This window comes from Pituophis catenifer, unplaced genomic scaffold (genome assembly GCF_029215685.1).
Source record: "Pituophis catenifer annectens isolate HBS135680 unplaced genomic scaffold, rPitCat1.0.hap2 SCAF_1, whole genome shotgun sequence".
NCBI classification, from domain to species: domain Eukaryota; kingdom Metazoa; phylum Chordata; class Lepidosauria; order Squamata; family Colubridae; genus Pituophis; species Pituophis catenifer.
The window spans coordinates 198,296,203-198,318,085 of record NW_027256881.1 but is presented as its reverse complement, the minus strand read 5'-3'; the positions used below and the strand labels follow the sequence as shown (position 1 = coordinate 198,318,085).

Here is a 21,883-nt window from a genome sequence, read left to right as displayed (position 1 = left end):
GTCTGACGTTCTATGCATCAGTTCAGAAATAAACTTCAAATGATTTTGATGGGGCTTAACCCAGGTACTGAATATAGATACCAGATGGCACTCTAAAGGGTTAATTATTTCAAATCAGGAATGACAGGGACCCTTCCTCTTTCCCAAGTTGATTTCCAAAAAGAAAAGGAGTCCTTTATTTAGGAAAAGGAAAGAAGAAACGGGGCAGGAAAAGCAGTGGAACAGTTCCAAACTGTTGGTCGGTTTTTCCTTGAAGTCTTCCACATCAAAGTACAAAGTGAACTCCCTAAAGTGACTACAGGCAAATAAAGCCATGTTCTTCCATCCCTTTCAACATGGAAGCAACTATCTGTTTAGCCAAGATTAATATTCATGCATTAAGAATCAGGCGTTTCTTCAACTGGAAGCAATGTGACTGTCTTTATTTCATGCTCTGCAATATGCATAATAGGAAAGATGCACTTCAGAGAGTTATTCCCCTACACCAGAGGTCTTCAAACTTGGCACGCTGGCTGGAGAATTCTGGGAGTTGAAGTCCACAAGTTTTAAAGCTGCCAAGTTTGAAGACCTCTGCCCTACACACTCATTCTTCCTGCCTTTCACATTGTTTGGCAGTTACCGCTAAGAGTAAAGCCAAACAGTGCCTCTTAATTGGTACAGTGATGATAAAGTAGCTCAAGATGTGTTTTGCTTACTGCATTCATGGAATGGTTCATCTGAGTTATCGCCACAATCATTATCCATATCACATTTCCAGGTCTGGGGGATGCATCGGCCATTGTTACATGCAAACTGGCCTGGACGACAAGTTCTGCTGGCACAATGAGCGCTATCCTCATCTGAATTATCACCACAGTCATCTTCTCGGTCACACTGCCAGGCTTCCGGGATGCATCGTTTGTTAGCACATTGCCACTGGTGAGATTCGCATTGGTGATTGGCTAAAAGAAAGCAGAACTTTCTTTAAAAATTCATAATACAATTTCATTTGGAGAATGGCCAAAAAAAAAAAAAATCCTGAAAACCCCAACATGTAGACAGATGGAAACATTTTATACAGAGAAACATCGATATGGAGCTGCTTTATCCAGCCCAGATGCCTTCCAGAGCAGGGTGGATAAAAATCAATGATTTTTTTTAAAAAAAATCAAAAAAATCAGATTTTTTTTATTTAAATCGTATTTTTTTTATTTTTATCGAATTTATTTTAATAAAAAACTTTGGGGGTAAAAATCTATCATAAGATAGTTTTCTATTTAAGATACATAAATAATTTAGTTTATTCAGCATGAAATGGAGTTTAGTTATGTAGCATGAGGCTGTATATTCTGCAACACTGGGACTATCGGTGAGTCAACAGTGGGTCAAAAGAGTAGCAGAGATGACAGTTGCTCTTTAAAAATTATGATTTAAATTGAGTTGATTTAAATCAAGCCTTTTTACTAGTAATTTAAATCATGATTTAAATTGTGATTTAAATCAACTCGATTTAAATCAAATCCACCCTGTTCCAGAGGCAATGGAATTTCGACTCTCAGAAAATCTTGACAGCATGAAGAAGTTTCTTGGATGAGAAGTGAAACGTCTTCAAAGAGAAACCAGAAAGTCCAGTTGCCTCTTGAAAAAAGCACCTTTAGGACACCATGACCTGGATGACTCCATAGACATCTTGACAGCATGGAAATCTAGAAAGCCCCAAGTAATGAATCTGGTGGATATACTAAAAACTCAAAGCAGGCTTGGTCTTGGGCAAGTCATAATAGCTATTCTGTTGAGGTCTGTCTATTTCCTACTCATAGAAACAGAACAGACCGGTTTATGGTCATGATAAATACCCGGGTGATATTTATGAATAGATTAGAGAGCTTGCTACATACCACAAAGCACATGATCTTCATCAGATCCATCAGGACACTCTGGGATAGTGTTGCACAAGTAGTGGGAACTAGAACAGTTGCCATCATTGCACTGAAATTGCCCGACACGGCAGTACCTAACTGGACATGTGGGAGGTTCATCGGATCCATCCCGACAATCTCTTTGGCCATCACATTTCCACCAGATAGGAATGCATCTACGGGAAACAGAAAATGTGTTTCTATGTAGGAGTTCGCAGATACGAAGTACAAGTGCATAGCTTGTAGCAGATGCTGCAAATGAAGAAGAGTCTTTTCCCTTTTCAACCCAAAGCATTGCATAACTTAGGCCAGGGGTGTCAAACTCACGACCCACGGGCCGGATGTGTCACACGCTGGCCAACCACACCCCCAGTTTAGAGAGGGGGAAAAGTTGTGATACGTCATGTGACGACAATGTGTAATCGCGAGTTTGACACCCCTGACCTAAGCCAATCTGATCATTTTAATAGTACCTCAGCCTCCCTGGTAGCAAAGTTACAAGAGCCAATGTTATTGAAGAAGTAGAAATGAGGAATCCTATGCTACTGGGCCCTCCAAAGGCCACCAACTGTTGAAGTTGCTGGCTGGTCATTCTGGGGATTGTAGTCCGACCTTTTAAATGAAGCACCAAGAAGGAAAGGCTGGGATAGTGAGTAGAAGGTCAGAGTAAAATGGAGATTTTAAAATTCAGATCCTCATCTTACATAAAGCTCATTAAGTGTGGACAACCCTTTTTCTTACTGATTAAATGAGACTCAAGGAGCAACATACAGTATCCTAACTGGAAGTATCCTTGACATATAGGACATAAAATGCAACAAATAAAGCAATTGTGTCATTGCACATGCCTACCTTTCACTATCAGCACACAGGAATTGAGTGCTGGAGCACATTGGAAGGCAATGACCTGTGCTGCCCAACTGCACTACCATAAAGTTATCAGGACATTCACAGGAATAACCGGAGCCACCATTTTTTATTAGGCACAGATGAGAACAGCCACCGTTGTTGGTCCCACAAGGATTGCTTACTAGTAAAAAAAAAAAAAAAAATGAGGTGAGAAATATCTAATTATTCCCATCAACAAAATACCACAAACGGCATAATTGCTAATAAAATGGTCAAAAATGCTCCACTCTTTGCTCTGATTTAACAATGGAAAGTTTGCATTTTAACCTACAGCTCTGGATCAAGATACGTTGGACTCAAAGAAAATATTTGAACTGCTCCCTATGTTGGCCCTATGTGAAAGTGTTTAAATGGAATACAGGGAGTCCTCGAGTTACAACAGTTCCTTTAGTGACCGTTCAAAGTTAAAATGGCACTGAAAAAAGGGACTTATGGCCATTTTTCACACTTATCTTTGTAACATCCCTATGATCATGTGATCGAAATTCAGATGCTTAGCAAGTGGTTCATACTTATGACCGTCGCTGTGTCCCGGGGTCATGGGATCACCTTTTGCAAACCTTCTGACAAGCAAAATCAATGGGGAAGCCAGATTCACTTAACAGCTGTGGTAAGAAATGTTATAAAATGGGACAAAACTCACTTAACAAATGTCTCACTTAACAGTAGAAATTTTGGGCTCCATTGTGACCATAAGACGAGGACTACCTGTATTCAGTCCACTTAACATCCAGGACAAATTCCCTGACTTATTAACTAGAAATTAGTGACTAATTGTATGGAGCATGTAATCAGGAGCCGATAGTAGATTGGGTTCAGTTTTTCCTTCCATCTCTTGCAAAACCCATGAGAAACGGCAGATCAGCTTGAGGACAGATAATGGACTGAAAATCTGAGCAAGTCAAAAACTACATCAAAATGTTCAGCAGAAGGAACTGATAATCCAAATCATCACCGAGCATAAATTTAAACTGAAGATAATAGCACATGATAAAAAGCAATGCAAGCAGTAGACAAAACAGTTAGAAGTACACCTTTGTAAACTGCCCACGTCTTTCCGCTTCCTATTTTCGTGACAAAGCTAAATCCAGAATCCAGACCTACCCTCATAGAATAAATTCCTTACCTATTGGTTGCCTGTATGGGTGATAGACGTGAATATCAAAGGGCCGGTGAGTGGTGTTTGCTAGAACCATTCTGCCTGTTCCGTCATATTTATTTCCCTTTTCAATGGTCCTTGTGTTCCAGTCAGTCCAATAGATAGTATCCTCAAAAATCGTAATTGCAAACGGATGAGGCAATACCCCATCATACACAGTATGACGATGTTGGCCATCAAGATCTGAATACCTATAAGAAGAAAACATAACACATAACACTGAAGAGGAAAAAAGGAAACATAATCCATAATCAACATTCTGCTTGTTTCTGAAAGAGTGGAAACTAAATAGTAATTATAATAGTCGGGAACGACTAGCACGGGGATCGGCAACCTTAAACACTCAAAGAGCCACAAAGGTCCTAACCAGAAGCCCCCCATTCAATTCTGGAGCCGACCGGAAGTCCAGTTCCCCCACCAAAGAGTCTCCTCCTAGCACGGCATCCTTTTTCCTCTACTTGCCCTAACCAAAAGCCCTATCAATTGTGGAACCAACCAGTGACAGGGAGCCGCAGCAGAGGGATGAAAGAGCCACATGCGGCTCCAGAGCCACAGATTGCTGACCCCTGGACTAGCACATATGTGCGAGGGGGACCTTTACCTTCAATCGTGCAAGATACTACTTTGCAATTTTTTTTAGGTTTCTATATTATTATAAGGATTACTTATGAAGTACAAGTAGTCTTCGACTTAAAGCAGCTCATTTAGTGACCGTTCAAAGTTACAACGCTACTGAAAAAAGTGATGTAGGACCATTTTTCACACTTACAACCGTTGCCGCATCCCCATGGTCACATGATCAAAATTCAGCTTGGCAACTGGTTCATATTTATGACGGTTATAGTGTCCCAAAGTCATGTGTTCCCCTTTTGCGACTTTCTGATGAGCAAAGTCCATGGGGAAGCCAGATTCACTTAACAACCGTGTTACTAACTTAACAATTGCAATGATTCATTTAACCACAGTGGCAAGAGAAGTCATAAAAATGGGGCAAAACTCACTTAAGAAATGTTTCACTTAGCAACATAAATGTTGGGCTTGATTGTGGTCGTAAGTCGAGGACTACCTGTATTTACTTCATAAGTAAGCATGCTGATGTACAATTGCCAATCATTCTGACTTAGCTCATCCTGAAAGTGAAATGAATTTCAAGGCAAACTAACTTAGCTTTAGAGTCAAGCAGAGACTATTCATTTAGTATTCCTCCGGATTCCCTGTTGTTAAAGTAATGAAAGGATAGAATGCAAGTAAAAGTTTTGCATTAAACTTTTTCACCCTAGTTATTCTGATTTAGTTAGCGCATTTTAAAGAGGAACCAAATGGGAAGGGATAGATGTACTGTTCTAGCATAGTCACACTTGATCATTCTAGCTTTTATCCAAGTAGGATCTTTGTGTTTTGTGTTACAAAATAAAGTTGAGTAATAAACCACACAACATTTTGATTCTATAAGAGCCTGGTGGCACAGTGGACTAAACTGCTGCTGTTAAAGTAGTACTTAGCTGCCAGCTGCCTGCAATTACTGCAAGTTCGAATCTCACCAGGCTCAAGGTTGACTCAGCCTTCCATCCTTTCAAGGTAGGTAAAATGAGGACCTGGTTTGTGGGGGCAATAAGCTGACTGTATAAAATAGAACATCGCTTAGGGGGGGCCAAAAAGCCCTACTAAGCAGGTATATACAAAAGTATTATTATTATTATTATTTATTGAATTTGTATACCGCCCTACTCCCGAAGGACTCAGGGCGGTGAACAGCCAAATAAAATACATATAATACAAACGTTAAAAAACCATTAAAATACAATTAAATAATTGGCCCGAAAAACAAAATTTAAAACACCCCAATTCATAAGACAAATTTAAAATTTAAGAATTTTAAAAATTTTAAAAAGTTTAAAAGAGAGGTTAGGCCAGGCCGGCCTGCTGGAAAAGAAATGTTTTGATGGCACGGCAGAAAGCGCGCAGGTCCGGGATCCTCCGTATCTCCGGGGGAGCTCATTCCAGATGGCGGGTGCCCCCACAGAGAAGTATGAAGGTTTAATGGATTGTAAGCCACCCTGAGTCTCTGGAGAAGGGCGGCATATATAAATCAAACTAATAAATAAATAAATAAATTCTGAACAAAACCAACAATTCAAAATTAAGTAATTTTGGACTGAATTTTGAATATTATATTATCTTGATGGGCTTTAGGGGTCTAGTAAAGCCTGGTATCTGTCTACTCTATGCCGCTTAATCTCTTTTTAAAACATACTCTGCCATCTCATGCTGGCTTCAAAAGTATCTCAAATTTTAATACAGAATTCAGAACTCAAGGAGAACACACAGGTGAACTGCATGTTTTACCAACTAGAAGCAGTTCTATTAATTATTAATTCTTTTATTATTACTTTAATAAAATCCCACCTTTATTATTGTTATGAACAACTCAATAACAATAATATCCAATAACCCTTGGATTAAAATATTGTGGTGAAAATATCCAATCACCCTTCCTCCTCCAATTTTCCCCTGGCCCAAGGGGATGCATTACTATGCCTTACAGAACTCCACATTACGATGATCTGGAATTCTTTCATCATTACTGATTGCCAATTGTTGTGCTGAAATCACAGAGCAGGTAGTTTTCTAATTGGTAGCTACAGATCCTGTGCATTTTAACTGAATTAAAGCTGCCACTAAAAGCTCATTTGATAACCCTCAAAATCTGATAGGAAGAGTTACCCAGTTGCTTTATTCTTCTCTATGTACGTACTCAATGTAGTTTAGATGGGCGTCTGCCCAGTAGAGCTTGTCGTTGGTGTAATCTATGGTAAGTCCATTAGGCCACTCTAACTTGGCAGAGATAATCACCGTCTTATTCTTGCCGTCCATTCCCACGCGTCCGATATACGCTCGCTGTGCCCAATCTGTCCAGTAGACCTGTCTGTTTTAATAAACACAATAGAAAACTAATCCATAATTTGCTGCAGGTAATACAAAAATAGATACATTTCCCTGGACAAAAGGATGAAAGGGTGAAAAAGAAAGAAAAAAATACTGCAAAATAAGCAAACACACAGCAAAGGAGAAAATTTATTACAGCAATATGAGGGTTTTTTTAATCTTCAAAATATATTATTATTTATTATTATTTATTAGATTTTTATACCGCCCCCTCTCCCGAAGGACTCGGGGCGGTGCACAGCCAAAGTTAAAAACATACAATATAAACAATTAAAATACGTTTAAAACAGAATTAAATCTAAAATGGCTCCCCAATTTAAAATGCCTTACCCATACCCCTATAAAAAGACGAATTTAAAATTTAAAAATTTAAAATTTCCACATTTAAAAAGGGGGGAGATTTAGGCCAGGCCAGCTTGATAAAATAGAAAAGTCTTAAGCGCGCGGCGGAAGGTGCGCAGATCCGGGATCCTACGTATCTCCGGGGGGAGCTCGTTCCAAATCGTAGGTGCCCCCACAGAGAAGGCTCTCCCCCTAGGGGCCGACAGCCGACATTGTTTGGCCGACGGCACCCGGAGGAGCCCCTCTCTATGGGAGCGTACTGGCCGGTGGGAGGCTATTGGTGGTAGCAGGCGGTCCCGTAAATATTGCTACTGTGAAAGGCCCCGGGTAGGAGAATTTTAATCTAATATTTGCGGAGGGTTGAGATAAATTATTTCATATAAAAAGATTGGATTAAAGTTGATAGAGGCTCAGACAGATACACACGCATGTGTGCACACACACACTCGCACACACAAATGTTTTACAAATGGGAGTAAAGTTAAATGACTGCCATGCTCAATCTTTTGACACATTCAACAGCTGAATGGCTTGCTGTTTTATTCTGAAATGGGCAAGAAAGTAATTAAAGAAGGCATCTTGCAGATTTAGACTAAGAAATTATAGTAAAGTCTCCTTTGAGTCAAAAGTCCTAGTGACTTCATAAAAAAAAATTCGGTGCCATTTTCTTGGCAACAATATTATTTCCTTCTTCAAAGATAGAATTGCCTGCCTGCCTTCCTTCTTTCCTTTCCTTTCCTTTCCTTTCCTTTCCTTTCCTTTCCTTTCCTTTCCTTTTCTTCCTCCCTCCCTCCTTTCTTTCTCTGTCTCTGTCTGTCTCTTTCTCTGTCTGTCTCTCTGTCTCTCTCTCTCTCTCTGTCTCTGTCTCTGTCTCTCTGTCTCTGTCTGTCTCTGTCTCTGTCTCTCTGTCTCTCTCTCTTTCTTTCTTATCTAGCCTGCACAAATGCTACCACAGTTTGACTCTGATTAGCTTTTGAGTTCAGTCAAGATTGGCTACCTGGGTGAAAACCAATACATGGACTTACAGAATTCTCTTTACAGCATGACTATAGCTGAGAATTCTGAGAATTGAAGTCAACACCTCTTGAGGTCACTCAGGTTCTGGTTTCTATCAATCTGAGTTTTAATATAATACAGCACTTAGAAAAAAATCCCATGAGTTCTTTGAGAAATTGCCAGAATATTACTTGCTAAAACAACCCTTTCTTTTACTTTTTTTCTTTTTAATACAATACTACATCAGAATTATTCAGCACAGCAGCACAATGAACCAAAAAGATATCTAGCCTCAAAATGAGAGGACTGATCTCTGGGCAAGAAGACACATAAGATCTGTGTTCCTTTTGAAATTAATAACAGAATAATAGCGTTGGGACATTGTAGGTCATCTAGTCCAATCCCCCGCCCAAGCAGGAGACCCTGCACCATTTCTGACAGATGGCAGTTCAGCCTTTTCTTGAAAGCTTCCAGTGATGACTCTCCCACAACTTCTGAAGGCAAGCTTTTCCACTGGTTGATTGTTCTCACTGTCAGAAAAATTCTCCTTATTTCTATGTAGATTGAATCTCTCCTTGATCAGTTTCCATTATTTTGTAATTTTAAAAAAATCTTTATTAGCCATTATACTAACAGGTAACTATAATTCTATGCTCTCATTTGAATTCTCGTACTGATCAGATGCTTGTTGATTTAGCTGACCTCTTTCAACTTTGTAATTGTGAGAACATTTATTACGATTTAACAGAGTAGGTTAAAATCTTTAAATTCATTAAAGAAAATACTGAACCAGCTTACCCATATTTAGGATGAACAACAATCGCTCTAGGATACTGAAAACAGAAGGTGTTGTTAGGATCCAGGCACTGATCAATTACTTTTTTCCGGAATCGGCCATCGAGCTCAGCTACGTAGAGGCAATCTTTATGGGCATCTACCCAGTACAGTTTTCTGAAATATTTGACAAAAGGCATATTACACCAACTATTTCTTCACAGACATATTTTTTTCCCTCTTAATTATCAATTTAGGTCTGAAAGGCAGAAATACAAAGCAAGAAAAAGCTAGCACGGCGCTAGAACATTGCAACTTGGGGTTGCAATGAAGGTAGACCAGAAAGGAAACATGACAAGATAAACTAATTCTACTCTGTTGCAAAGTTATATTAACTGAATCTTGCAAGTCATAAAGTACAATTCTCCCATTGACACTTTTTCAGCCTGAGAATGTAGGGAAGGTCTCTTCTAAGTCTCTTGTTCTGCCAACAATGTAGCTGTGAGCTGTGCTGTCTCTCAGCTGAACTGTCCCTAGGCAGCATCTCTTCATCCCATCTCCCAAAGTCTTTCCCACATACCATTACATTATTCCAGGTCCCTACATTTCCCTCTGCAAAGCAGCATTTGTCACTATGTAGAATTACAGGAAGGATTATGTTCGCTGGCTTGGTTTACCCACTGTTGAGTAAAGTATTAATATCCTTCCTATATCCGATATCCCTAAATTGTAATAACCAATGCATAATCAATGCATTGAATTACATTGATTCATGAAGCTATCATTTTTAAGGCTGGGCACACCTCAAAAGTGATTCTGCAGAATTGCTTTAGATTTCACTCAAGCACAAACTCAAGCACCTTCTTTTTTATATATATATATATATTTTTATATTTTATGAAAAAAAAAAACTCAAGCACCTTCTTGATAGTTCTTAAAATTTTTAGGGTTCTGCAGCAGCCTGAGAAAAAGATGCTGCTGCTTTAAGTCCACTCCTTAAAGTTAATGAGACTCTTAATGAAGCAGTGGCATCTTTGCAGCTGAGCCCTGAAAATATCAGATTGTTTAAATGAATGGCAGAGGGGCTTATGGCCTTGTAACAGCTGAAACATTTCCTTCCTCCACATCAGTTTTGAAGTATGGGAAGCTGCTACCACTATGGCAGGGGTGAAATCCAGCAGGTTCTAACAGGTTCTGGAGAACCGGTAGAGGAAATTTTGAGTAGTTCGGAGAACCGGCAAATGCCACCTCTGGCTGGCCCCAGAGTGGAGAGGGAATAGAGATTTTGCAATATCCTTCCCCTGCCACACCCACCAAGCCACGCCCACAGAACCAGTAGGGAAAATGTTTGAATTTCATCCCTGCACTACAGTGTTATGATCTGTAGTTTTTAGTATATCAATACAAAATAAGAAAACATAGATGGCATCAATATTCACTAATTAGAGTGTTTGTTGGCAATGTTGGAAGCCCTAAGACTGCTAGTTCCTTAGCGCTGGAATAATTTTCTACCCATTTTCTATCTCCTAAAAGATATATTAAGATGATAATTGTAGTCCATGTTCTCCATGAAAAGACAGCACTGAAGCATGGTAACGATACTTCAGTGTTGGTATAAGGGTAATCAAGACTATGAAGCAATACACAAAAAATATAATTTCTGCTATTATTTGTGATCATTGCTTTTAAAAAGATAATTGCTTTTTGAGGTGTGGTGGTGCAGTGGTTAGAATGCAGTATTGGAGGCTAATTCTGCTGACTGCCAGCAGTTCGATTCCCACTGTCAAGGTTGACTCAGCCTTACATCCTTCTGAGGTCAGTAAAATGAGGAACCAGATTGATGGGTGGAATATGCTGACTCTGTAAACCTCTTAGAGAGGGCTGTAAAGCACCGTGAAGTGGTATATATGTCTAAGTGCTAATTGCTAAAGGAAATGGCTGGAGGATTTGCTATAAATCCAGCTTTCCCAATCTATGCCACCCAGATTGGGGGCGGGGGGGCAGAGGTTCTCCATATTCCCAGCCAATCAATGTGGCCAAGGATTGGAAATTGCAATGTCATCATATCTGAAAGTTGCCAGGCAGAAGGCAAAAGAAAACTTTATTGATCTATTAACCTGAGGAGGACACCAATTGAGAGTACAACTTTTTGAAAAACAACAAGAGGCATACCTTCCAACCCAGTCAACAGCAATGCCTTCACCATTGGGCACACCATCACTAATTATTGTTTCTTTGTTTGTCCCATTGAAAAACATTCTTTCTATGACCTTCCTGCCTACGTCAATCCAGTAGAGCCTTTTTTCCACCCGGTCGAAATCCAGAGCCACCACGTTTCTGAGTCCTTGCAAAATGAGAGAGTAAAGCCGGCCATCTGTGGTGAGATTTCTCAGATAGTAGCGATTGCTAAAGATAAGATAAGGTGAGATGTTGCTGTTCTGCCGGCAACTTCTCCCGTCAGGTTCACGAATGTAGCCTGGGGCACACTTGCAGATGTAGCTGCCAACGGTGTTCTCACACATCTGGCTACATATTGACGGTGTTTCACTACATTCATCTATGTCATCGCAAGACCTTTTGTTGGACATGAGTCTGTACCCAGGACGACACGAACAGTAGAAACTAGTCTGGATATCTGTGCAGATGTGGTCACAGTTGCTAATTGAAGGATCGTTGCATTCATTAATGCCTAGAAGAAGACAAATGAAACAAAAATGTTACTCCACTGTTATAAGGCAACATTGGTTTCTGATGGTTCATTTACTGTTAACTTACATAAACCCCAATTACCTAGTTTTCCCCAAACTAGTAGCTTCCATGTGTTGGACTACAACTCCCAGCCTACCTTCCCCAACCAGCATGCTAGCTTGAGAAATTGGAACTGTAATTAAACATATTTGAAGTGCACCAGATAGGGGAAAATGAGATAATTCACTGAAGTTATTATATTAAAATTACAAAATAAAATTATAATTACCAAAAGCAATTGGTAATAAATAGCTAATCAGCCTTTCTTCAACTAGTGATGATCTGTAACTCCCTCAACATCTGACTATTTGCCGTGCTGTCAGAGGACAATTTGAATAGTAAACTGACATCATCTGGGGACCCAAGAATATGTCATTGTGCAAGGTTGCCTTTGTGCTAATTTATCTAAATTCCATACATACCACATCCCTTCTCATCACTATTATCACGGCAGTCATCTATCCGGTTACAGACTTTGGCCATTTCAATGCAGTTCCCATTGTCACATGTAAAATAATGGGGAGCACAAGTTGCTTCTGGGGTAATGCAAAGATGCTCTAGCTCATCGGACTCATCCCCACAGTCATTGTCCCCATCACAGAGGTAAGCTTTATTAATGCAGCGGCCATTTTGACAGGTAAACTGGTGCTGTTGGCACGGCTGATAGGTGCAAGCCCTCTCATCACTGCCATCCCCACAATCGTTTCGGCGGTCACACCTGGAAAAGGCCCATTAACAAAAGCCAGTCACTCGATTGTGAGATGAGCAACATATAAATTGAATACTTACATACATAAAATAGCAACACCTCTGCTAACGTTCACATGTATGTGTGTGTTCTTCATGCAAAGGTATTGCATGCAAAGCATAAGGTTTGGGAGAACAGAGGCATGATCTGCAGATCATGGACAAACTAGTCGTGACATTACATAAAAATGTCGAACGTGGAAAATTTCAGACTCCAGAAATCCTGGAGAGAGAGAGAGATTGAACTGGACAGAGATCTAGTGACAAAAAGAGCCTTAATCCTCTGAGGCACTCAACACCTTCTAGTCCTCAGAAATCCTCCACATATTTCTCTACCCCACGTCCCAATCCTCATCACATTAAAATCTTTGCTGTATAGATTATATTTGCTCAGATTTGTATTTGGCACCTCTATCCTTCTTTTCTTGCTTGTGACAATATGAATACTATTCCTCCTGGTCTTAGATTCAACCTTTTACCATGATAAACAATATGACATCATAAACTTCTATCCTGACCCAACCACCATGTCCAGTAGAAAAAAGAAGGGGAAAAATGAATTAAGAGGATAAAGCTGAGTTCATATTTGACCAGACACAATCTTAGTAACAAGGAATTTAATCGTTTTTATAACCCCCTCTTAGTCCACCTACTGCATTTATGCAAAGCAGAACTGAAAGCCAGGTCTAAGTCCATCATTGCTGCATATTATATTATTCCAAGAGAAAACAAAATATAGTTGGGTCTCAAATTATCACTGACCTTGCTCACTGTCGCCAATGGTGAAGAATGATATGTGCTGCAGTTCAGGGTTTATAAAGAATTGTAAAGAATTAGCTCTAGCCTATGCCTGTGGTTCTTGAAAACATTTGCAGAGGACATACAAACCTGTAAGTGTTACGGATGCACAGTCCATTACTACATGTAAATTCACTGTCCAAGCATGGCCTTCTAGTGCAGTTCTGATGCTCATCGTAAGCATCACTGCAGTCAGCATCCCCATCACAGACCCAAGCCCTAGGAATACATCTTCTTGAGGGAGGCACGTTGTTCACACATGTGAATTCAGTGGCTAAGCAGCTGCGATTTGCTAGAACAAAGCGTGAGATTTCAGCAATTTGTCCAAAATACATTATTCATGCCATTTAAATCAGCCTACCATCTGTTCAAACAATGTCTCCTTGACTACTTGCAGTCTTTCAAATATCTACGTCTTAAGGATTTATATTTACGACTCTGCAATCCCTTGCTTCGGGGTAGGATTGGGGTGATTGATTAGAGCTGAGCGTTTACTGGCCAGCTGCCCTTCCTGACACCTATGCAGAGTTTGCAGTAGACAATTACTCATTGCACCCAGAGAGAGAAATATCCGCCACTACCTAAGATCGAACTCCAGCCTCCTGATTTGTGAGGCCAGGGCTAAACCTCTAGGCCACCATGCTGCTCATCTAGGCCTTGAGTAACTAAATAAAATAACAGCTTAGCCTTGAAGCTTTATGTTACATGGAACTTACCACAGTTGTGTCTTTGGTCCTCATCGCTCATGTCACCACAGTCATTATCACCATCACAGATCCATGTAGCTGGTATGCATCTGCCGCCATCACATCTAAACTGCCTACTTGAACAGCTCCGTTCAGAAGTAACTTAAAAGAAATATAAGATTTCACAGACTATGCATTTTTCACATCTTGGGAGTGCTGCCCAAACTTTGTTTCCTATATTTCCACAAACATATGCCAATTTGTGTTTTAATTCTCAGTCTGGCTAATGGCAAGGGACTGTGAAAGTCACTGAGTAATCCACAGGATATGGAACATGTTTACCTTTGGTTGGTAAAAGTTTTATAATACAGAGGTTAAATGTATATCATTGGCTTCCAGGAATGCATATTGTGATTTTTATAGAGGTTTTAATGGATACAGTATGCCTTTCTCATACAAAGCATGCACTGTGCCATTCAGATGAAGAAACATCTTGCAGAATGACTGAAGTGTTGTTCAAAACAGAAGAGTGAGATATCAAGAAAAGTTCTTTAGAATGCCTTCCCCTCAGCCTTTTTTTTTTGGTTACAATTATGTCATTACTAGCAGTGTAATTTTACTATAATTTCATGGGTGCATACTATATCTTCATGGGTGTATCAATGTCTTTTGAGGAAACTTCATTCTTGGGACTCTGACAGAAATACACCGTCCTTTAACTTATCAGATAGCCAATGGCACATTCACGAATAAGGTTGATCACTACTAGGTTGTAAGTCTTAATTTCCCTCATTAAATTCTGGTAGTCCAACTAAACCTTTCCGGGCCCCTTCCAAGTGTGCCTAACCTCACACTTACCACAAGTGGAAGGCTCATCCGAGCCATCAGCACAATCCACTGCTAGATCACAGTACCAATGAGCAGGAATGCAACGTCCAGATGTGCAGCGAAACTCACTATTGGTACAAGTCAGTGAGGCTGAAAAGGCAGAGAAAATTCTTCGTTTGATCTGTGTGTTTTCCTTTGCAAATGCACTAGACTCTGTAATGATTATACTCAATCCTCAGCCTGGGTATTGTGTTCTTGGGTAGTTGAACTACTTCAACTAGGTTAGCTTAGTAAGTCTTGCTACAATTTTCATAAGTGCCTTATGATAATAAGACATATAAAATGAAAATGAACAACAGAAATTGTTGTTAAGAATAGAGTGAATAGAATAGAATAGAATTCTTTATTGGCCAAGTATGATTGGACACACAAGGAATTTGTCTTGGTGGATATACTCTCAGAGTACATAAAAGAAAAAATACAAGTGAGACAGACTACCTGTATCGTGATGATAGAATGTATGAAGAGTTACTGAAATGGTTGTCCCAGGGCAAGAGGTATGTTTCATTCATAAATAAAAAGGGAAAGGCAGGGCACTTATACCGTACAAGTTCTGGATTGGAGACTAAAAGTTCCAAATTTCAGTTTAGCTAGTCACACTTTGGAAGATCACTCTTGGAAGTCCTTTTAAGAAGTGTATTTAACACTGTCATTTAATCCTCCATGACCTGAGCTTCTGAAGGATATAAATCTAAGTTTTAAAGCTTTTAAAAACATAAACATGCCAGAAGTCATAGGAATCCACCTCAGAGGTAATCCTTTGTTTATTTATTTTTTACTTCAAGTTTGATAACCTCCTTGTCTCATTTTGAGAATATGTCTTTCAACTTAAATTCCAGAATGTCTTCTATTTGCTCAAGTCTTGCTTGCATACACATATGTGCCCACACCCCACATACATTTACGGTAAGTTGTGTCTTTTCAATGGCATTCCTAAAAGAACAGAATGTACAAAAATGCTTGGCCCTTTAGCCAAACTGAGACAGGAAAGTGTGAAGTGAAGGAGTGTAATTGTCGAGAGTCATTTAGCTTACCACAGTGAGTGGGGCTCTCATCACTCATGTCGCCACAGTCATTATCCCCATCACAAAGATAAGTTCGTGGAATGCATATGTTGGTACTTTGACATTTTGTATAACCAGAGGGACAAGTACGTTCAGCTTTAAGACAAAAAGAAATAATTCTTTTTTCTTCCCCATAAAGCAAAAGGCAGACTGGTTTTAAGCAATGACAAACAGCAACGTAAAGTTTCTCGTTCAGGTAATCTTCGACTTACAATAGTTCATTTAACAACCGTTCAAAGTTACAAGGGCACTGAAAAAAGTGTCGTATGACCACTTTTCACAGTTATGACCTCCCCAGGATCATGTGATCACAATTCAGACGCTGGGCAACTGACTCATATTTATGATGGTTGCGTGTCCCAGGATCATGTGATCAAACTTTTGCGATCTCCTGGGAAGCAAAGTCAATGGGGGAGCCAGATTCATTTAACAACCAGGTTACCAACTTAACAACTTCAGTGATTCACATAACAATTGTGGCAAGAAAGGTCATAAAATGGGGCAAAACTTGCTTAACAAATGTCTCATTTAACAAAAATGTTGAGTTGAATTGTGGTCATAAATCGAAAACCACCTGTAATACATTTCTTGGTATTAGAATGATATGATGTACTGTTAAATCCAATTTAGCTTAGCATAATACTGTCTTTTTATCAATGGGTTGTGATACCAATTCTAAGAATGACAAAGAATTTGAATGGTAACTCTTCAGATTCATTGGTGTCAATGACGCCCTTTAATTAGTGTAACAGAGTATAGTGATCCATCAGATCCTCCCACTCTCTCTAAATATCCAATTTCAAAAGGTTGAAGGATCCTCTGGGACTGATCCGAGAAACAGCAGAGGATGGTTGGTTCCAAAGTGGAGGAGAACGGAAACCCTGAGAGCTTGAGTGGAGCCACTTGGATCGTATCTATGCATGAATACAAAAGCTAATCTACTTTCACTGCGCACTCAGATATAATGATCATTTAGCTATCCGTTTCAATTATTCTTTTCTGACCTCATTTAACACTTCAACGGATTTGCTTAATGCTGGTGGGAGGTGGAGACTGAGGTCACCTAGCAACGAGGCTGTATGCTGATTGGACCATGTGATTGGAGACTCTGGGGGGGAAGTGATAAAGTTTTACTTTTAATTGGGTGAAAAACCAGTGGCAACTTAGAGCCTGTTTTCCACCAAGAATATACCAATTTGATATGTCCTAATAAAATGCTCTTTAAAGAACTTGCCTGCCTCTGAGTTCTTACTGAATGGGATGTATTACTTGGAACCCGACACAAACTGGTTACCCTGACTTGTTCCTCATCTAACAAGCCACCCATAAATTACAAGTAGTCCTCGACTTACAACAGCTCATTTAGGGTCTGTTCCAAGTCACAACGGCACTGTCAAAAATGACTTGTGACCATTTTTCAAACTGCAGTGATTCACTTAACAAATGTAGCAAGAAAAAGTTGTAAAATGGAGCAAAGTTCACTTAACATGTTACTCGTTTAGCAACATAAATGAGTTGGGCTCAACTGTGGTTGTAAGTCGAGGACTACCTGTAGCTATGTTTTTGGTTGAGATTATGGCTTCTTAAGAAAAGTAACAAGCAAGTTACAGAACAATAGCTTTCTTGGATTCTTTAGCTCCTTCCACTGGCAGGAAGAGTCAAGCGGGGATCAGATAGAAAAAGGAATAATCAACATACCGATTGATCTATGTAATCCTTCTCAGGATTCTTCAGCATTTCTACTTATCAAAATGTATCAAATAGTCCAGTGGCCCCCAACCTTTTGGGCACCAGGGACCAGTTTCGTGGAAAGAAGTTTTTCCGCAGACCCGAGGAGGCGTGGTTTCACATGCTGCCTGCATCCCACAAATGGGGCTTCGCTTGTTTGCACGGCCCAGTTTTTGGCATGCTACAGCCCACTGCTGGTCCACAGACCGGGGGTTGGGCACCCCTGAACTATTCTACTTCCTTACAAGAAATGTTAATTTTTTTGCTAATGTTAATGGAATCACCTGGGGTAGTTATCAAATAATATCCTAAAGATCTCCTCTCTGATTCAGTCCTTATTGTTTGAAACAACTATCCTTACAAATTGATGAGAAAATTGCTCATAGGCCATACACAGTGAAAGAACATCCAGTTCATTCTCAGGATTCCTGTAAACATAAATCCAAATAAATCACATGACTTCTGTGAAGTAACACGCCCTTTTTCCTTTTTAGAAATTTTACTTTTTGGCTGTGCGAAGAATCGGGGACAATACGTAGTTTTAATCAACTTACGGCAATTTCTCTCATCTGAAGTGCCATTATCGTAACAGTTGTTTGCACCATTGCAGACGTACTGAAGAGAGATACACCTTCCATTATTGCAAGTAAATTCTGTCTGGGGGTCACAAGTTCGGAACAAGCATCCCACCTCATCACTGTTGTCTCCACAGTCATTGTAGTGATCACAGCGATAAGAGTAGCGTACACATCGCCCATTGCCGCAGGTGAAAGCTGTTGGCTGACAGGTATGAAAAGCTGAAGGAAAGGAATGTGACAAAGAAATGTCATTGACAGAAGGGACACAAATAGGCCTTGACAAATTCTCCCCAGAAATACAATGCTGAATTGATTTTACCTGCCAAGGCAAATACAGCTGCAAAACGGACAGCGTGTAAATCAGATAAATAGAAGATAAAGCTTTATTTTAGCATTCGAATGACAGTTTTGTGGGTTTACAAATCCCTAGAAATGGAGTTTCCTCATTCATGAAAATTAATGAGGTGAATTGGAAACAAGTTGAAATGGAAGGAGGCTAAACTGCAGCTATGGCCTTGCTATAAAGCAGGGGTCTCCAGCCTTGGCAACTTTAAGCCTGGCGGACTTCAACATCCAGAATTCCCCAGCCAGCTGCTGGCTGGGGAATTCTGGGCATTGAAGTCCGCCAGGCTTAAAGCTGCCAAGGCTGGAGACCCCTGCTATAAAGGCATGATCAGAGAGTATGATCCTTACGAAGTCAGTGGAAAACATAACCTTCCTTCACATTCTGAGTCTGCTCCGGTTATTTTCTTTTTCTTTTTATTGAGAATTTTTACATAATTAAAAGATAAGAAAGAAAAAAGAAAGAAAGCAAAAGTACTAAAAATGGTACCGATAAAGAAAAACAAAAACAGAAAAAGGTCTGTTTCAGTATTTTCAAGGAGTGTTAATAGAAAGGAACAAAGTCCTCTGATGTACTCTTGCCCATATTTTGGGCATAATTCTGCACATAGATATTTCCTCCCATGTTAATAGTTCTGTAAAGCTCGATAAAGTATTCACTCCACACATGTGTACAACAGTGATGGGTTTCAAAAATTTTTACTACCGGTTCTGTGGACGTGACTTGGTGGGCGTGGCATGGCTTGGTGGGCATGATAGGGGAAGGATACTGTAAAATCTCCATTTCCTCCCCACTCCAGGGGAAGGATACTGCAAAATCCCCATTTCCTCCCAGTCAGCTGGGACTTGGGAGGCAGAGAATAGGGGTGGGCCAGTCAGAATTTTTACTACCGGTTCTCTGAACTACTCAAAATTTCCGCTACCGGTTCTCCAGGACTGATCAGAACCTTCTGAAACCCACCTCTGGTGTAGAAGATAAAACAGAATATTATATTTGAAGCATAATTACAATCTAAGAAAAACCAAACACTACCAGAAATACTCAATTTATTGTTCTTACACAGAATTTTGTTCTTGAAACCAAAACCATTTTGTATTTTCTAAGAAACTCCTAATTTCATACCAATAACTTCTTACATTGAATACTAATTTCCCAGTATGTATTTTTCTTCCCTTGCATGTTACAAAATCAGTGCTTTTAACATTTCTACCCTCTTCCCTGCATTAATCCAAGGAAGAATTTGAACCTTTCATTTTTTTCATGAAAGCAATGAAATCTTCAATGCTTTGTATAGTCAACAGGCCATTGGACTCTGGACCAAACTGATACTAGTTGTCTTTCTTTGTTTGGTTTTTGTCCCCAAAATGGCTTTGCTAAAAACAATTGTAATTGGGCAACAGCTTTTGTTTTAATTGTGGAAGTACTTACCACACACACTTTCCAACTCGTCACTGCCATCCCTACAGTCATCATCATTGTCACATGTCCAGCGTTCAGAGATGCAATGGCCATTAAGACAAGTGAAGTGGGTACTTCCACACCTGGTACCATTGTCCACAATACAATGTTTGTTGTTGTTGGCTAAATACCAGCGTCCTTCGGCAGGACATTGACACTCCGCACCACCTGGGCCTATATTTCATTGCATCAACCACAAAAGAAGAACTGGGTTAATGATATATTTATATAACATCTCTCCCCAATATTAATTGTAAATCCGCCAAGAAATTTATCCAGAACTACCAAAATGTCCTATGACACATCTCCTAATCCTTTAAACAATACAGGTAGCCCTCAACTTATGACCACAACTGAACACAAAATTTCTGTTGTTAAGTGAGACATATGTTAAGTGAGTTTTGCCCCATTTTGCCACAGTTCTTAAGTGAATCTGGCTTCCCCATGGATTTCACTTGTCAGAAGGTTGCAAAAGGGGATCACATGATCTTGGGATACAGCAACGGTCATAAACATGAACCAGTTGCCAAGATTCTGAATTTTGATCACGTGATCATGGAGATTCTGCAAAGGTCGCAACTGTGAAAAATGGTCTTACGTCACATTTTTCAATGCCGTTGTAACTTTGAACGGTCACTAAATGAACTGTTGTAAGTCAAGGACTACCTGTATTCTCCACAGGAATCTAAATCAGCTCTATTTGTAAATGGGGCTATTGCAGAAAAAAGTTTTCGGAACTTCAATTATTACAACTGAGATTAATTTGTAAAAGGAATAAGACCGTCTATAATGGAAGATGGCTATTGCATTCTCCCATATTTGGCATCAGCAGGAATATAATATTGATTTCAGCAAACATAACAAAACAGGAGGGTGATGACAGAGTAGAAAAGAATACAGTTTTAAAAATATTTCAAATAGCGATGAAAACATTTTTTGGTCGTCCACTAATAGCGGGGTTTATTTAAATATGTGAAACATCTGTAATTCCATTCATTTTCTGCATGCTTAGACTATGATTCTTTCCTATAAATCAGCAGATGTCTAAAACCCAACCCCAGTGACAAACACAGCAAGTCACCGTGGGCTTGCATATCATATGAATGTTTTGCCCAGTTCCTGCAGCATTGCTGAATATTGAATATGTCAGAGTGTTGTCCACAATTCCTGCCTTCGCAGGTACATCTCCATCTTTACACTCCAGGAGAGGTAGTTTGTCTCATTCAGTTGAGACTCCACGAAATCTCCTCCCATGACACTGACGGAAGCCATGTTGTTTGTTTCCATTACAAGCACTAACCACTAACAAACCACGATGCACAACCCCTCTGATTCTGGTGCAAGCTCTTAGTGGGTTTCTCTTCTCTCTGGTTTCTCTAGTCACTCTGGCCTTCTCTCTGGACTGGGCCCATTACCTGTCAGAGTGTGCACAGTGTGACTATGTGAGACAACCCAGGAGCAAATACAGTAAACAGAGGTTTGTATTTAAATAGTGGTTTTATCTACAAAGAATATATACATACACGTACTTTAGTCAGATCTCAAATAAACAGCAATCAGCAATTACAGCACAGAAGCACACACACACACACAGAGATACGCCCCAAGAGGACCTCTTCTTATTACAGGCTCTTAAAGTGATATCAGCCCAAAAACCTTGCTGACTCATTCCTAGCATTACATCATCGTAGCAGCTGGTCAGCTCTTAAATCATTACCCTGACAGGATGGTTTGGCGGTGTAATCTAGAAATAATTATATGGCAGAGGCCCAGGTTTGCAAGCAGACATCCCCCAGATGAATTGTTGACATCTCCAATTAA

The 21,883-nt window shown here is 39.8% G+C and overlaps 1 protein-coding gene across 1 annotated transcript in view; it reads right to left on the bottom strand.

The window, feature by feature from the left end:
• Positions 1 to 21,883, bottom strand: part of LRP2 (LDL receptor related protein 2) — a 147,734-nt gene that overhangs the window by 27,890 nt on the left and 97,961 nt on the right. Inside the window, exons 43-56 of the mRNA XM_070956918.1 lie at positions 20,033 to 20,236; positions 18,238 to 18,480; positions 15,926 to 16,051; positions 14,862 to 14,981; positions 14,034 to 14,165; positions 13,408 to 13,609; positions 12,195 to 12,490; positions 11,197 to 11,713; positions 9,049 to 9,201; positions 6,722 to 6,892; positions 3,934 to 4,157; positions 2,751 to 2,928; positions 1,878 to 2,074; positions 696 to 941 (exon numbers count right to left, since the gene is read on the bottom strand). Coding sequence (XP_070813019.1) covers positions 696 to 941; positions 1,878 to 2,074; positions 2,751 to 2,928; positions 3,934 to 4,157; positions 6,722 to 6,892; positions 9,049 to 9,201; positions 11,197 to 11,713; positions 12,195 to 12,490; positions 13,408 to 13,609; positions 14,034 to 14,165; positions 14,862 to 14,981; positions 15,926 to 16,051; positions 18,238 to 18,480; positions 20,033 to 20,236 — 3,009 coding nt within the window. The remainder of the gene's footprint in view (positions 1 to 695; positions 942 to 1,877; positions 2,075 to 2,750; positions 2,929 to 3,933; positions 4,158 to 6,721; positions 6,893 to 9,048; positions 9,202 to 11,196; positions 11,714 to 12,194; positions 12,491 to 13,407; positions 13,610 to 14,033; positions 14,166 to 14,861; positions 14,982 to 15,925; positions 16,052 to 18,237; positions 18,481 to 20,032; positions 20,237 to 21,883) is intronic.